The following is a 17,265-nucleotide window of genomic DNA, read 5'->3' as shown; positions in this document are numbered from 1 at the left end:
AAGACTTGGAAAAACTTTTCTTTTTTTACTGTAACTACATCTTATCCTTTTTAGGTAGATTGGGAAGTTCTGAAAAGCACCATGCCAGTCTCTTTTTCATCTTTCCTGTCCATCAAAGAAGAACACTGAGGGTATAACCTGGAAACACTTGAGTTTTATTTTCTAAAACAAAATATTCCTCAGAGGCTGGGGAAAGTTTCAGGTATTAAGATCTAGCTTGTTTGGTAGCAAATACCATTTGATGTTCTATATCAAATTTGTCTTTTCTTGGATATGCCTATTGAATATTCATTGTGTGTACCAAAACAGATTAAATATTTGCATGCAGAACTGTTTGGGTTTATAAAAAGACTATAAGTGTGTTGCTTTTTTTTTATATTACCACTATTTCCCCATCTGCTTTTCATACATTTCTGCCAAGTGGAAGAGCATGCAAAATAAATCCAAGTCAAATACAAATGTCTTGAGAATTTGTCATTTTGGGTTTCTTTCTAGCAAAATAGCAGCAGAAAGTAAGGGAAGGTATGTGTTGGGGCCTAGCCTCCATCTCTGAGGCCTGATTCTGGCTCAACTGCAATTAAAGGCTTTGTCCAGGCATTCGGTCCTTTGCATACCTCTCTTAAGGCATCTCTGTGTATGTGACTAGATTGAACCCCCCGCAGTTTCGCGGGTCTCGCAGCAGCTGAAGTCTTGCACGCTTTCCTGCACCTGTCCTGCCCAGTACCTGAAAGCCCCACCCAGACCCTTAGTGGTAGCACAGAGGCCCTCTTCCTATTGGCTAGCTTCCCAGTTCCCACCTTCTCCTACCCTAACAGTATATAACTAATTGTCTGACGCAATAAAGAGCATATGAGAGCATCAGAGATCAGCAGAGATCAGCAGAGAGATCTGATGTGCTTTCATGGTTAACACTGCTTCTGACTCAGCGTGGTTTTTTTCTTCCCCGGTGATTGGGGGAGGGCTGGGTCTTCGACACTTACCATCTCGCTCGGCTCCCCGGGGGACTACAGGCTGGCCCTGTGTGTCCCTCCCGGTTCCTGTGTTGCTGCCCTGGAGAGGAGCAACAGGTATGGAAGGTGATTATCTGGCTGCAAGTGAGGCTGGGGATGTGAGGGCGAGGATGGAAGGAAATACTCGATTCTAACACACCAAAACCTATATAACTATGCCAGGTAACGGAAAAACTAATGAGCTAAATTGTGTTCATCTTGTATCCGCCATCACATTATTTATTCATTTTAAAAGTGTATAATTTTAATCTATTACTCCTACCCTAACAAAACTAGGAAAAAGATAATTTTTTTCTCCATACATTTTTTATTGTAATTAATAGAAGGGTTACATTATATTCACCAGATAGAAGGTGCATTACTTCACAAACATTGATACCCTTTCTCATGTCTTGGTCCCCATTTTAAAAATGATACATTTTTTTTTGGTAGAGAGGTGATAGAATTCCCTAAACCTCTACTTCTACCTCTACTCTTCTACCTCTTCAGCTATACACAACACAACCATTTTTCCTTCCTCTTCTACTTTCTTTTCCTTCTTATTTTTGTGCAGGTGTTTGGGCTGGAACTCAGAGCCAAGGCACATTTGATAGAGAATAAAACCCTTCACTTTATCTTCAATCTCTTCTCTCTACCTGAGCTAGTAAAGTGCTGTGATTTAAGGCTAGACATTCTTTCATCTGATGAGATACCATCTTCATATTACAAATACCACCTTTCCCCTTTCCTTTGTTGGGATGTTTATGCATGATTTGTTTTACCCTGTTTCTTAATGTTGAGGATACAAATTTGAAACACATGACTGAAAATTTTCATACACATGGTTGTTGTTGTGAATGCCCTAGCCCATCACAGAAATGCCTTTATCTAGAGGATGATAATCCTAGGAATAAGTGTGGAAACACCGTGAAATGGGCCTTCAATCATGAGCGGCATGGACTTTTGTGCCTTTGTTAATCTCTTGTATTTTTCCTAGCTTATGGGAGCATCTTTCCCATAAGAGGGAGTCTTCTTTTTGTAATAGATTTAAGGGGAATGATAGTAGATTAAAGGTCTGAAGCTGGCAGACCCTAGTGACTTAATGTCTGTAATCCTAATTCCTCAGGAGGCTGAAATATCAGAATAATGGTTTTAGTTTAAAGTAACCCAAGCAGGAAAGTTTGTGACACTTTTATCTCCAATTAATGTCTAAAAAGCTGAAAGTGGAGCTGTGGCTCAAGTGTTAGAGCATTAGCCTTGAGCAAAAAAGCTCAGGGACAGCTCAGGGACTTGAGTTTAAGTTCCAACACACACACACACACACACACACACACACACACACACACACACACACACAGTTAAAGTACTTCCATTTTTAAAATAATTGAACTGAGTGCCAATGGTGAGCTGTAATCTTAGTTACTCAGGAGGCTGAGATCTGAGTATTTCAGTTTGAAGCCAGCGTGTGCAGGAAAGTCTGTGAGACTCTTATATTCATTTAATCACAAAAAATCTGGAATTGGAAAGGTGTCTCCCGTGGTGGAGGGAATGCTTTTTCAATGAAAGTGCAGGGACCATGCACAGGCCCCAAGACTGGCACATACAAAAAAAACTGAACTGAACCAAGCGTTCTTTAAAGGAAAGCAGTGTTACTGCATGTATTGATTATTAATTTTCATTTTAAGAGGCATATCTCATAATATTTCTCTGTGTTTCTGAGACAGTGTTCTAAATAGTCCACCCTGGCCTGGAACTTGGGATCCTTCTGCTGCAGACTCTTTCGTGCTGGGGTTACAGGTGCATGCAATAGCAGTCAGCACGTCATTTCTTTGGTGAAGTTGGAAAGCAAATCATACAGCCTTCATGATACTGGGCAAATTTTCAACTCAGCAACCTGCTCATATGTTTTCTTATCCTGCCATGTGAGCCAAAGACAAGTATACTAGAAAGTGTACCCAACTCAAATGATAGCTCTTCTGAGCATCTTAAATGTTGTCTGATCTTGCCCACATTATTCTTTCCCTGGCTATTAACTTTCCTTTATTAATAATGAAGGAAATCATTTAGTCGTTGAGTCTCTTCATTTTCCTATAGTTTTTTGAGTATATTGTATTGTGTGTGTGTGTGTATGTGTGCACGTGTGTTCATGTGTGCACATGCTAATACTGGGGCTTGAATTCAAGGCTTGGGTACTATCTATTCTTGAGCTATTTTTTCACTCCTGTATGGCATTCTACCACTTGAGCCACAGTTCTCTGTCCAGCTCTTTGGTAATTAATTGGAGATGAGTGTCTCATGGATGTTCTTTCTCAGGTTGGCTAGAAACCATAATCTTCAGATCTCAGTTTCTTTAGAAGTTTAAGATTACAGCTGTGTACCACCAACATCTAGCATCTGCCTGTGTTTGGGAGCTGGAATCAGGATTTCTGTGTCCTTTGTGATCCTGAGAAGTCACTTTTCAAACACTCTTTACTGATTGTGAGGGACCAGAAGATTGAGGTTCTCTGTGAACATTGATGTCAGTTTCTTGTATCTCTGGCTTCCTGTTTTGAAAGGCCCAGTGCCTATTCTGTATGTAGAAGAAGCTTTAAAAGCATTCGTTGAATAAGTAATGAATGAAGCGTGGCCTTTAAAAAAATTGAATTCTTCAGGAAAACTTTTAAAGTAGGTCATAGAAGTGGTATAACACTTGCATGAAGTGGAGCAAATATTACAGGGAGGCCTGACAGGTGTGGTGATAGTCAATTGCACAGGGGTACTTGAAACTAGAAACTCAAGTGAAATGGAAAGGTGTTTCTCTTCATGTTTTGGAATGCCAGGCTTAGGCCTATATTCTTTAAGAAAACCTTGACAGAGAATCTAGAGTTAGTCTCATAGATGGAGCCTGACTAGGCTTTTAATTAGGTTTTAAGGACCTGATTCCTTTAGCTAAAAGTATCCATTTGTTACATGTTGTTGGAAACAACTGATCAAATCAACTGGAGGCTGATGACTTGACACAGTTTTACCTGAAGGTGGCGCTGTTTTGATGGATGAAAATGTCTGAAATAATGGGAGGATTCCTCTACTACCTACAGCATCAAGTAAGGGTCTTGTCAGGGGAGTTGTGTGCCTTGCGCAGAGTATATTTCTCTGTAAGGCGGCTTGCCATAAAACCTGTCAATATTTTGATTCCTAAAAGAGTTGATGAGTTTAGCTGGAAGTGTCCCCCTGCGTGGGTATTTTGCTTGGAGACAGGTAGCTATGTCAAGGCTTCATCATTTTCTTTTATTTGTGAAACATTTTGATGTTATCTGTCGGCACTTAACTCAGTAGGGATGGGGATTTTCTAGTTAACTCCTGTGTGCTCTGCTTGTGAAAAATACGTTTAAGGGAGTGTAGTGAAGACACCGTGGCCTTACAGATCAAGGGGTGGGCACTCTGGTTTTGACTTTGACCTGGAAGAGATTTGTTACAGGCTATGTTAGCAGAACTTGAATTGGTTAGAAATAAGCTGTTATTTTTCTTTTATGGAAGAAAACATCTGGGAATACTCAGAATGTCGTTCTGAGTTGGAAAAGAATTTGATGGCCTAAAAATTTCCCAAGAGTCGGTAGTTATTTGACCTACTGTCAAAATTACATGGAGAGATTTTGGAGAAATGTAAGATGAAAGAAATATATAAACGTAATGCTTTAAAATAAAGCTCTTAACTATATGAAGGCATACTTTTTCATTTTCCTATCTTTATATTACTTTATTAATGAATTAACATCTGAGCACCCATCGTTTATTTTTTTTCTTACTTAGAATAAAGCAAATCTTTCTTATTTTACAAGAACAGCTTTTTATTTTATTTTTTTGCCAACAATCTCACTTATTTGGACTATTTTTTCAGGATTTATTTATTTATTTATTTATTTTTGATACCAGTACTAGGTCTAGAATTCAGAGCCTGGGTACTATCCCTTCGATTTTTTTGGCTCAAAGCTGGAGCTCTATCCCTTGAGCCACATTTCAACTTCCAGTTTGTTCTGGTTCATTGATAAGAGTTTCTTGCTTTTATCTGTTCAGGCTGGCTAAGAACTGTGGTCCTTAGAACTCAGCCTCCTAAGTAGCTAATACTATGGGTATGAGCCACTGGTGCCTGACTTACGTTTAGTGGACTTTTGAAGGATTCTTGGAGAAGGAAGAAAGGCCTTCATTGACAGAGACAGAGAAACATGTGAAAATAGACAGCTTTTCTGAAGGGGAGTGACCTTGAGAGACATGGCTTGAATGAGAGGCAAAACCTGGAGTATTAGTTCACCACAGACTTAGCTGCTTAAAGCCTCCCAAATATAGTATCCCATACTTTTTAGAGGTGATTGGATTGTTACGAGACAGAACTAATTTTGTGGAGATGAGAGATGGTGGTTACCTCATGTTGTATCTCTTCTACAAATGCTGTTGAACCTTCCGGTTTCTGCCATGCTATTATGCTCTTCTAGATGTTGGTGCTTTCCAGCCTCTATAACCATGAACCCAAATAAACTTTTCCTTTGTAAATTTTGCACTCTGGGATATTTTATTATACTATTAGAAATGGAGTAAGATAAAAATGGCTGGCTTTACAGAGCCTTTTGTAGACTTTTGTAGGTATTACTGGAGGTTGGCTCACACAGGTACTGTATTTTGAGAAACTAAGAAACTAATAATAGATAAGAGGAGTATTTTTGTGTTTTTTTTTGTATGTGTGTGTGTCATGGGGCTTTAACTCTGTGCCTAGGCACTGTCTCTGAGCTCTTCAATTCAAGGCTACTGCCTTACCCCTGGGCTTGGGCATTGTCTATGAGCTCTTCAGCTCAAGGTTACTGCCCTACCCTTGGAGCCTCAGCCCCACTTCCATTTTCTAGTGGTTAATTGGAGATAATCTCTGGTTCTTTAGTGCTCAGGCCGGCTTTGAACCACAATCCTCAGGTCTCAGCCTCACGAGTAGCTAGGATTGCAGGTGTGAGGCCCCGTGCCTAGCTGAGAACTAGTTTCTTGAGAATGGGAATGACATTTTTCTTGGGATCTTCTCTTCCTCAAATATACTGCAAACATTTATATTTGTCTCAATTAAAAATATAAACTCAACCATTTCTTTTTTGTTTGTTGTCACTGTTACTAATACATCTCACAAAGATGTATTTTTCTCCTTTGACGGTCACTAAGGTCATTCAAGGTCACTATACTTATTTGTGCTACAATCGGGTTAAGGGTATGAAATGTGTTTTGTTGCTGTGTTTTGTTTCATTCCCTTACCTTAAATTAATGGGTGAGGTTTTGAATTTTTTAATCATATGGATTTATGTCCATCCCACACAATTTTATGATCCTGTCAGTATCAGAAAGAAGCTCTGAGAGGCAATCTGGAAGTTCCCCAAGGATTACAACTCTCCCTGGGTTTTATTTCTCAGTTAATAACATCACCCCATGTCGTTTTTAACCTTTGAGTTCCAGAGTCATCTTTGCTCTCCTTACCTTTGTTCAACTGGCCACCAAGATTTGTCTTTTCTGCTCCGAAATAACTCATTATTTTCTACTTTTTACTATTTTCCCCCTGAACTCCTGAAATAACCTTTTAACAAGTCTCCCTGTGACTGGCCCATTCCCAGCTTTGGTTTATTTTGAACATTGGCACAAAGTAAGCTTTCTGAAGCACACACTTGTTCATTTCCTGTTTAACCCCCTAGTAGTCCATGTTGTCTGGAAAATAAAGCCTCAGAGTCTGACCCCCAAGGTCATGCCTGTCTTCCTCCATCGCTTCTTGCTATAGGACAACGTATTCCACCCTTTATCTTATATTTATCTAGTTAGAACAGTTATTCCTTCTTTTGTTCCCTCCATCTCTTCTTCCTTTCCATTATGCAAAGGAGTTGCTATTGAACAAAGAAGTTTATGAATACATTATCTCTTGATCAACATCAATTCTTTCCTTCTGTATTGAATTAGTGATGAGTGACTTAAATTCAAAGGTCCAGCTCCTAGCACATTTCCCTTGTGTGTCTTTTACTCTGGTTCCCTGTCGCTGTAAGTGTTCTCTCCATATTAACTTTATCTTTCATTCTAGCCTTAAACTCAGGATCTAGTCCATACTAAACAAGTGCTCTACCACTTGTGCCGTGGCCCCGCCTCTTTGGCTTTTTAGTTTTTTTTTTAGATGAGTCTCTTCTTTTCCCCATGCTTGCTTATGTCCAGGATCTTCCTGTCTTCATCCCCTGAATCTTCTAGGATTATATGCATGAACCACCGCAATACACCTAGCTATCCCTGTAAGTATTTAAGGGTTTATCTTTCCACTTCTGACTCCTCCTTCCTATTCACAGACTACTTTTCTTACAACACAACTGCTTTTTAGAAAAGATTGAAGGGATTGAGTGGTTTAAAGGAAAATCAGTCCCTTTTCTGACTATTGATCTTTGGCTTTCTTTTGTTGTTTATAAAAAAGGGGGAAAATTAAAATATAGCTGTATAAGATCAACTCATGATATCCTGAGATCTCTGCTACAAGTGTTCTTGCTTTACATAATGTTTTAGGATGGAGAATGTAAATATAATTTGAGTTTTAGGAGCAGGCATTTTTATTATTTCCTTTCCGGTGTGCTTTAAGAAGCAATTTCACAGGTATCTTTATTTTAACCTTATCTAGTTCTCTGGTTTTCTCAAGAGACTTGCTAATATCTTTCGGATATGACCTTGGTTTACAACTAAGGTTTAAGGAAAGGTAAGGCTGAAAGTAATGCTGGTTAGAGAAAAATCTGGCTTTCAGGATCATGAAAATCTAACCTGTTCCAGAATTTAAGAGGCTATGTTTCTTCAGTATTTTCCTTTTATTCTCCTTCATCATGTCTTATTCCTCCTCCTTTATCATCTCCTTTTTCTCCCTCTGGACTTCCTTTCCTTTCTTCTTTTTCTCTTTCTTTTGTCTTCTTCTTCACTTCTTTTATCATCTCTTCTCTCAAATTCTTTCCTAGTTTCTCCAACTGGGCTGTGAGAATGTCCTCAGAATGCCAAAGAATGACTTATCTTTATCATTTCCAAATTTGAGGGAACTGTTCTTACGTTTCATAAAAGGACATCATGATATGGAGAGGTATTGTCAGAAGTAGCGTATTACTTGGCTATGGTTGATATAAGAAGTATTGTGAAATAAGTGTCTTTAAGAACATAAATTTATTTCCTTGTGGTTCAAAAAGCTAGAAATCCAACGTCAACTTGTCATCAGGCTGAGTTCTTTTCACAGGCTGTGGAAATGAATCTGTTCCATACCTGTTTGCCTAGCTGATATTGGCTAGCAACTTGGAATGTCCCTTGGATTATAAATGTATCATCCCAGTCTCTGCCTTCATGTTTACTTAGTGTTTCCCCTGTGTGTTCGTGTGTACCTATCTGAATCCAGTTTCCCTTCTTATAATGATATCAGTCATATTAGATTTAGGACTCACTCCAATAAATTTGTGTTAGCATCATTCTCTCAGTAGAACTCCATTTCCAAGTGAAGTCTTATTTTGAGATACTTGGGGTTAGAGTTTTAACCTGTTGTGTCTTGGGGCCTCGTAGCAAGTCATGTTTGAAGGCGTAATCCACCAGTAGTGGAACTGGAGGAGGAGGAAAGCTTGTTGGCTGGCCTTTGCCATGGATTAGCTTTTGGCTGGCCTTGACTCTCCTGCTTCAGCCTTCCAAAATGCTAGGACCACTGGCACGTGCCACCACACCTGGTGGGTTCTGATCTTGGATGCTGTGTTTTAGGTAGTTTTAGATAGCTCGTGGGAGATTTGAGTTAGGGGCCAAATGACATTACTGTGTAAGAAATGGACAGAGGCTATTTACCAATTACTAGGTAATTATTTTAATATTTAACCACCCTAGCTGAGTACATATTGACTCTCCAGTTATTTTAGGGGTGCTAAGTACATTGCTTGTTGAAATTCCAATTTGGGGGATGATTTCTAAATTTACATTTCTAGTAACTCATCGTGCTACTTTAAAGTGAGTACTTCTAAAAGTGAAATCCATTTCCTTTTTGTTTTGAGGCCACAATGATGAAGTCTCTACTTATTTATTTGAAAATCCAGTGCCTGTCTTCATTTTTCAGGTTTGAGATTCTGTTGTAAGAATCACAATGGCTAAAAGCATGCTTGAGCATACCTTGCTTCTTTGAGTTATAATTACTGAGTCTTTGTTCTGTGCCATGCACCATTCTTTCTCCTGATTTCCCTATGAGAAAGGTTCTTTGTCTTTTTCTTTCATATATTTTTATTGTAATTAATAGAAGGGTTACATTATATTCACCAGATATAAGGTGCATTACTTCACATACGGTTCTTTGTCTTTTAAAAGATGTGAAAGGCCATAGTAGTTTCCAAACCATTCTACGATAGCTACCAAGATTTGTAGCATGCAGTTAACCAACATACCAGTAAACAGTGTAGGTGTTAACACAATAGCTTACCTATTTTTGAGTTGGCCTTCTGATGTTGGTATAATCTATGTCAGATTCATTTGGTAGCGAATGAAGAAATTAACAGAATATAGGCAGACATAAAGATCTGTTCATGGATTGGGGCCTGATTAAGGCAGATTCTACATGACCTCAGGGATTCTTCCGCCCTGGATTTTTGATAATCTCTGAAGTGTTAACACTGTTGACTCACAGTCCTCATAGTAGCTCCCAGGTAAACAGCTATCGATGGATAGCTGGAATATTTCAGTGTGAATGCATACTAATATTGTTTTGAAATTGAGATGAGATGGGATAAGGATTAGATGGGGCTTCTAAGGGTGGGATCCACATTGCATTGACAGTGTAGAACTACCTGATGGTGGCTGCCAAAGAATCCAGAAATAGAACCAAAAAATTGATTAGTTCAGGGCACCCATATTCACTGGATCTCTTTACTGAGACAGCTATTGTACTGTGTGCTGGGACGGAGCCAACCACCAGTGTTGATTAAAGATGTTGAAGGGAGACATGTAAAAGGCCCTGAAAAGAAACCCATTGCCTTGGAAGTTTGTGCTCAGGCTAGCTTGGCCTTCATGAATTCAATATTTGTGACCAGTGGATAAAACTCAAGGCAAGATATTTCTTTCCTCAGGGAGAAATGGTAGGTGGTAATCTATGGAATCTAATTTATAGATATGCTACAATTTAGGAGACTCTGCTTAAGAAATGAAAGAGGCCTGGGAAGAGGAGAATGTCCACCAGTATCCAGAGCTCATTGGTTTGACTTCAGCCAAACGGAAATTCTGGAATTAACTGTGACTGAAGCTCATTTATTATATTTCCTTTTAACGCAGCACCTGCTACCCAGTGAGCACTAGTTAAAGGATAACTAATTTAAATATTATTTCTTCTATAACTAATGGCAGGTAATAATTTCTTCAGTTTTCAAAGATATTTCAATTTTTTTATTCTTTAGTTTGCAAAACTCAGAGATCACTAGTTATAGGGGCCAGGAGTTTGGCATAGTGGTAGAGTGCTTGCCTAGCAGGCACGAAGACCCGGGTTCGATTCCTCGGTACCACATACATAGAAAAAAGCTGGAGGTGGTGCTGTGGTTCAAGTGGTAGAGCTCTAGCCTTGAGAAAATTCAAGGACAGGGCTCAGGCCCTGAGCTCAAGCCAGGACTGGCAAAAAAAAAGTAAACACACACACACACACACACACACACACACACGCATGCACACACACACATACACATAGATGCATATACACAAAGCAAAGTTGTATCTCTTATTCTACCACCCACAAAATCCTTGTGGGTAACAACATAATGAGCTAAGGATCCCAAACAGGATTATTTAAGAGGATGGAATTCCAGCCTGGAATTGCCATGGAATTAGACTTTTGTCTGTTAGCATCTCGGTGAACTACTTGTGTGAATTTTCTAATATAGTTCCCATCCTGAATTTCTCATTTACATTATTTTTCCTGATAGAGCCACAGGATCACATTATGGTTGAATGCTTGGAAACAGAGTGGGTGTCAGAACCTGGATGATAAATTTGGCTTCTTCTGCACTGCTGAGTTGATGAATGGGGACTGCTGACAAATCCATACAAATGAGAACTTTCTGGAAGATTAGCAGTGATAAAAGACAGCTGGTTTTTTGCCTGTTGTTTCTAAATTGTTCTGTTTTATTATACTCTTGCCCTACTTGTCACCTAATAATGGTAGTTTTTTTTGGGGGGGGGCTAAGGTGGGAGGAGGGTGATGGAGAGAATTCTGGTATTCTAAAGAGATATAAAGTGGGAATTTTGAGATTAGGAATTACAAGTATGCACTCGTGAGGCGGAGGCAGGAAGATTGTAAATCTGAGACCAGCCATGGTTATGTAAGTTATCATAAAATGAAAAACAAGTAGGGAAAATGGTGAATTAAATAAAATCTTCTTTCATGTGACTCCTCAAGTGAGAAGGGTCAAGATCACAAAAGAGAAACTACTATATTCTGAAGAGAAAAAGAGAGGAAGGACACTGACAATCATGAAAGAAAAACAGAGCCTCAGAGAAACAGAGAGGTGAGAGAGCAAAGTAGGAATAGCCTCTGCTTCCAACCTCAGTTCCCTAGAGGTAGAGAGGGAGGAGGCTGAAGCCACAATCAAAAGATGATTCTTATGGCTGTGGGGACAGACTGGCAGACCCAGCTTTGGAATAAGGATTACCTCCTTACATGTCTTGGTGTTACAGTGTGGCAGGCTAGCATTGGAGAAGAAACACATTTTCTTACATTCCATACCTTAGATTACTATAGCCCAATACTGTCTTGAGAGAGGTCTTTCAGAGTTGTGCAAGAGGGAAGAGCCCTGAGGTTCTGAAAATAAAGAATAATTGTGGTTCAGGGAGTCCAGGGACACCCTATCACAGTGTCTTTAGTGCTGGCCATGAGAGAGGTCAAGGGAGGAGGGAGAGACATGACCTCACTGAGAAGTGAGAACAGTATAAAGGACAAAGGTGATCTGTTCATCTTAATTGATGCACATAAAGCCTTTGATACAATTCAACATCCTTTCATGATAAAGGCCCTCAAGAAACTTGGAATAGGAGGGAATATCTCAACATGTATGAAAAACCTATAGTTTTCTGGTTTGTTTGCTTTTTCTTCTGAAATTAGGAATGAGAGAAAGCTGTCCAGTCTTTCCACAGTTACTAAAATAGGGCTTGAATTTCTGCCCATAGACAGCAATAAGTCAAGAGAAAGACGTAGAAGGGATACAGATTAGTTCTATTTACAGATGACATGATCCTATGCTTTAAAGACCCTAGAAACATCTCCAAATCACTCTTCAGAGATCTGACAGACACTTTTTGCAATACACAGTACAATGAAATCAACATGCAAAAATTAGTGGCTTTAAAATTTGGTAGCTTTTTTATTTAGTAATAATGAATAAGTTGAGGAAGAATCAGGAAAATAATTCCATTCATAATAGTTACATAAAAAGAATTAAACTTAGGATTGATTAGGATTGATGCATGGTTCAAGTTTGTGTGTGTGTGTGTGTGTGTGTGTGTGTGTGTGTGTGTGTGTATTGTGTCTTATCACCATAATGGTGCAAGTAATTACTGACAAGACTAGGCTAAAGAGTGGTCAAGTATCTATGAGTTTATTGAATATACAAAGACAAAACAATTTCATTTGCCTGCACTAATTTCTGACTGCTATAAATAGCCTCAAATCTTCTGGGATCAAGGTTTAGTTTTTGGTCACTTGCTAATTGCCTTTCAAATTGTAATTTTACAAATTATAAACAGAAGTTTATATGTCAGGGTTTATAGTCTGCTTTTACTTTCTCTCCAAGGAATAAAAATAATTTAGTTTAATAGAAAGGGTGATTTCACTTTACACTGATTTCAATTTCCTGGGATGGAGGAAACTGGAAGGACTGTTCCCTTATTATAACTTAATACTCCAGGTTCAAACCTGTGACCATATAATATTTTACATTCCCTTTGCTGCTTTGTCTTGTTACAGTTTCTGTGAAATGATTTTAAGAACTGATTGCCCCTCAGAGCATGTTTTAAATAGGAGTTCTTGAGAGCAAACTAATGTTATCTTGGAGGTACTTCTGAAGAGAGAAAGGAAAGTAAATTTACAAGTGAAGAGAAAGGAAAAGCCGGATTCATTGGTAGAGGTGGATTTTTACAGGATTCTAAATAGTAACAGTCAAATTATAGTGTCTCATTTTTCAACTACTATTTTACCCATAATTCTTGCCATTGCAAATAATGGAAAACCCAGACCAAAGTGCCTAGGGATTGGCCATATACCCAATACCCGTCCAGCCGCATTATCAGGAAGGGGTTTTCCTCATATGCATTTCTTGCTTCAGCTCCTAGTAGAAGTCCTTTGGGCTCTTACATAGTTACAAGGTGCCTGCCAGCAACGTTGAGATTGAAATTCCAGGCCCAAAGTTAGTCTTTGTGTAGTGTTCCCTTAAAGATCATATTAGTTGAGGGTTGGAAGGAAAAATGCCAACTACATACACATAATGAGTTTTGTTTGCATTTTTCAAATACCAACTAATGAATAATCATATAGTAGAAGCAACAGTTGTTCCTTCCTTTCTCTGAAGCCCCCAAAGAGCAAACATTAGCACCATTTGCCACATCAGACCACGTTTTACCATCTTCCTTTCTATTACAAGTAAAAAGAAGTCATTTGCAAATATCCAAATATTTGAAAATAAGCAGAATCTTTGAAGCTTCTCTAAAACAATATATGAAATCAATTCAAATCTGAACAAAGCTATCCGTTCTCTTCAGGGAAATGCGGTATATACTCAAAAGCCAGGAGGTGTGCCTGGAGATTTAGTAATTTCAGATCCAGACTTCTGAGATGTCCAATCACTTATCCAAACATGTCATCACTTTCATAAGAATTTAGCAGGAAGTTGTTTTTCAGTGTTAAAAATCCTAGGTAATTTTTTTTTTGTTTTAGTCTGTTGGTCACCTCAAGAAGCTGTTAGTTCAGGCTGCCATAATGAAATATTACAGATTGGTTGCAACTACTGACATTTATTTCACACAGTTTGGGAGTCTCAGAAGTCTTGATATCAGAGTGTTAGTATGGGAAGAACTGGTGAGGACTCTTTCTACCTTCTTGGTAGATTCTCTCTCTCTCTCTCTCTCTCTCTCTCTCTCTCTCTCTCTCTCTCTCTCTCTCTCTCTCTCTCTCTCTCTCTCTCCCTCTCTCCCTCTCCCTCTCCCTCTCCCTCTCCCTCTCCCCCTTTCCTATTTCTTCCTCCACCTCTCTTTGTTTCTCTATTTCTCTTCTGTGCCCATCCTGGGGCTTGGGCACTCAGGGTTTGGGCACCGTCCTTGAGTTCTTTTGATTATAGCTAACACTCTACCTCTTGAACAGCAAATGCACTTTGGGCCTTTTGGTGATGTATTGGAGATAAGAGTCTCAAAGACTTTTCTGCTCAGATGGGCTTTGAATCATAACCCTCAGATTTCAGCCTTCTGGGTAGCTAGGATTACAGGTGTGAACCACTAGTTCCCAGCTTCTTTTCTCTTTTTAAAGGCCCTAATTCTATCATGAGGATTCTTCTTTCAAGACCTAAAAATTACTTCATCATCTAAACCTAAGTACCCTCCCCCCAAAGGCTCTACCTCCTTGTACAATTTCTTTGGTGATCAGCTTCTTCAACACATACATTGTGTCAGGAAGTGGGAATGACACAAATATTCAGTGTGCAGCAAGATCCTTGAGCTCTTGCTGACCAGGAATCCATTGCCACTAGAAAACACAAACATTATCTTTAGGCTGCTCTTCAGTTTGTTTATATTTAACTCAATTTTGTTTTTTTTTTTCATAGAGTTTTTATTCCCTTCTGCTGGAAGGAAAACCCTCCTGGAACCATGCAGAGCAGATACGAGACCACAGATGAAGGTGAGAGTGGGGCAGATTTGTTTAGTCTATGGGTTCTTCTGCATTGCCATCTCCACGATTGAGTAGGGGATTCATCAAGTCATACCTGAGAGTGCTTACATCTAGATAGCTTTCCAATGAAAATGCCCAAACCTCTGGTACAGGAGAAAATTGACCTATTTTATCTGTTGCCTCTTTTTTTTTTTGCGTACTGGAACTAATGGCATCTATTGAAAATGGGATGGGGAGCCCTGTTTGAAGGTCTCTCTTAATTCCTTATAATCTGCCTGCACCATTGTCTTGATGGGTAGGAGCTGTCATCTTATTGGGCCCGTGCTCAGTGTTTGGTCAACGTGAAGAGCTTTTATTTTCACTCTGAAGCATGGCTCAAATGAACTTTCCAGCATGCGTTCCTCTCTTGTATAAGCTCTCCTTTGTTCTGTAGTCAATAGATGAGTGAAGGCCTATGGGTGCCAGTTGCCAGCATTCTTGCAGCCTCGTGTTCTTTGTTTCTCAGGAAGAGTGCCTCTGTGCCAGTGGCATGGCTTTCTTGGAGTATCTAAAATGTTATTACTTAGCCATCCTGGCAGAGCTACCACCAGCAGTAACTCTTCAAGTGGCCTTGTCTACACTGGGCAGAAGAAAGATCAGGGCAACAGATGCCAAAATATGATTTGGGCATTCCTTTCAGCTTTGGGACTGTAACAAAACTGCTGAAGCAGTTGTTTGAGCATGTCAGCTGGATGGGCAGGGCTTGTTCATCCATGCACATAAGTCAGCAGCCCTAAAACCACCACCATCTCCCAGCCGCAGAGGTCCGCAGCACAAATAGAGAGGTGTTCACTGGCAAATGACTCAGGGGGAGTTAGGAATAAAGCTTGATGAATTTAGCTCACAGAAGATGCCATGGAAAATACAAAGGAAAAGAGAGTACACTGCAGGGAGAAATTCTACAGCACGGGCATGCATACTGTGCCGAATCTGATGAGGCATCAACACAGAATGAGTTAACACAGGACAGCTGACGCGGGCAAAGCAGAAAACGGTAACTTGATCAAAAACTTCATAATAACCTTTCTTGGAGAGATATGGCTTACGTGGTCAGAGTTTTATGTCCAAGTGAGTTATTAATGTTTTTATTCTCACATCCTACTTGCTCTCTGATTTCATTTCAAACAGAACTAGGACCAAAGCTGGCGGAAATCTTATCAGTGAAGTTTTGGTTTACAAATAGGGCAGCTTCAAAGTTGGCCAAGTGAGTAGAATTTTAGGGAGAATGGAGCAGACCTGTTATCAGCTTTCTTCATAACTAATTCGCCTTTTCCTGTCTTTGGTAGTTGGCTAATCCCACTCCACGTCTCAAGTTAATCCTGAGAGTTGGAATCTAAATCAATAATCATCACTATATTCTGCTTTCCTTCCTCCTTCCCTTCTTGTAGTCTCTGTATTTTACAGATATTTACCTAGCACTTATCACATGTTGGGAACCAATGCTTAGATGCATCCCTTGCCTTCATGGAGCTTCATCTTTCCTAAGTGAAAGAGACACGATTGTACAAATTCATGTATAATTATAAGCCTTTAAGAAAATGCAAGATTCTATATGAGTATTTGACAAGGGGTCAAATGTATGTGCATGTGCACGCGTGCATGCGTGTGTGTGTGTGTGTGTGTCAGAGGAGGGATTTAGGAAATACTAAACTATGACCTGAGGTTTGAAGGGTAAACAGGAGATACTAGTTGGCTGGCAGTAGGAAGGAATATTTTGGTAAATACTTACTCCTATAAGTGTTGTGCACTGAAACAATGCATGATGTGTTTCAAGAACTGTCAAAAAGACTATGAGATAAGCCTGGTACTGGTGGCTTATGCCTAAAAGCCTAGCTATTCAAGAAGCTGAGATTTTGAGGGAAGTAAAGGTTGGAAGCCAGCCTTGGCAGAAAAGTCCTTAGGACTCCATCCCCCATTAATCAGCAAACAGCTGGGCTGGAGGCATGGCTCACATGGTAGATCATCAACTGTGAGCAACTGAGCCAAGTGATATTCTGAGTTCAAACCTGAAACTGGCAAGTAGAGAAACAAAACAAAACAAAACAAGTAGAGAAGGAAAACAGTAAGACAACTCTGGAGGAGATTGTGGGCAAGGATCAGTTCATGTCTTGATCTTTATTGTCTTTTCCCTCCACCAGAAAGAAATAAAAAAGAGAAAGGAAGGAAGGAAGAAAGAAAGAAAGAAAGGAGAGAAAGAAAGAAAGGAAAAAGACTTTGAGATGTTTTCACAAGTAGAAGAGGGAGAGTGGAGAAAGATGTGACTTGATCTAATTTATAGGTCAAAAATATTCTGTCTGAAATATGTAAAAATAGATGCTGTTGGGAGAAGGGTTGGGACAATGCCAATGA

At 39.5% G+C, this 17,265-nt stretch overlaps 1 protein-coding gene across 2 annotated transcripts in view; it reads left to right on the top strand.

Moving 5' to 3' along the window:
• Positions 1-894: 894 nt before the first annotated feature.
• The window catches only part of LOC150055100 (uncharacterized), a 202,940-nt gene continuing 186,569 nt past the window's right edge, over positions 895-17,265 (top strand). Inside the window, exons 1-2 of one of the 2 annotated variants that reach the window (XM_090345450.1) lie at positions 895-1,067; positions 14,813-14,886. In XM_090345450.1, coding sequence (XP_090201576.1) covers positions 902-1,067; positions 14,813-14,886 — 240 coding nt within the window. In that variant the 5' untranslated portion in view covers positions 895-901. Of the gene's footprint in view, positions 1,077-14,812; positions 14,887-17,265 lie in introns of both variants that reach the window. The other variant, XM_090345449.1, reaches the window with a different exon arrangement.

The sequence above is a fragment of the Megascapheus bottae genome, chromosome 14, assembly GCF_031878675.1.
Source record: "Megascapheus bottae isolate mThoBot1 chromosome 14, mThoBot2.hap1, whole genome shotgun sequence".
Taxonomy (NCBI): Eukaryota; Metazoa; Chordata; class Mammalia; order Rodentia; family Geomyidae; genus Megascapheus; species Megascapheus bottae.
The sequence above is the reverse complement of the archived record's forward strand: the minus strand, read 5'-3'. Positions and strand labels throughout refer to the sequence as shown.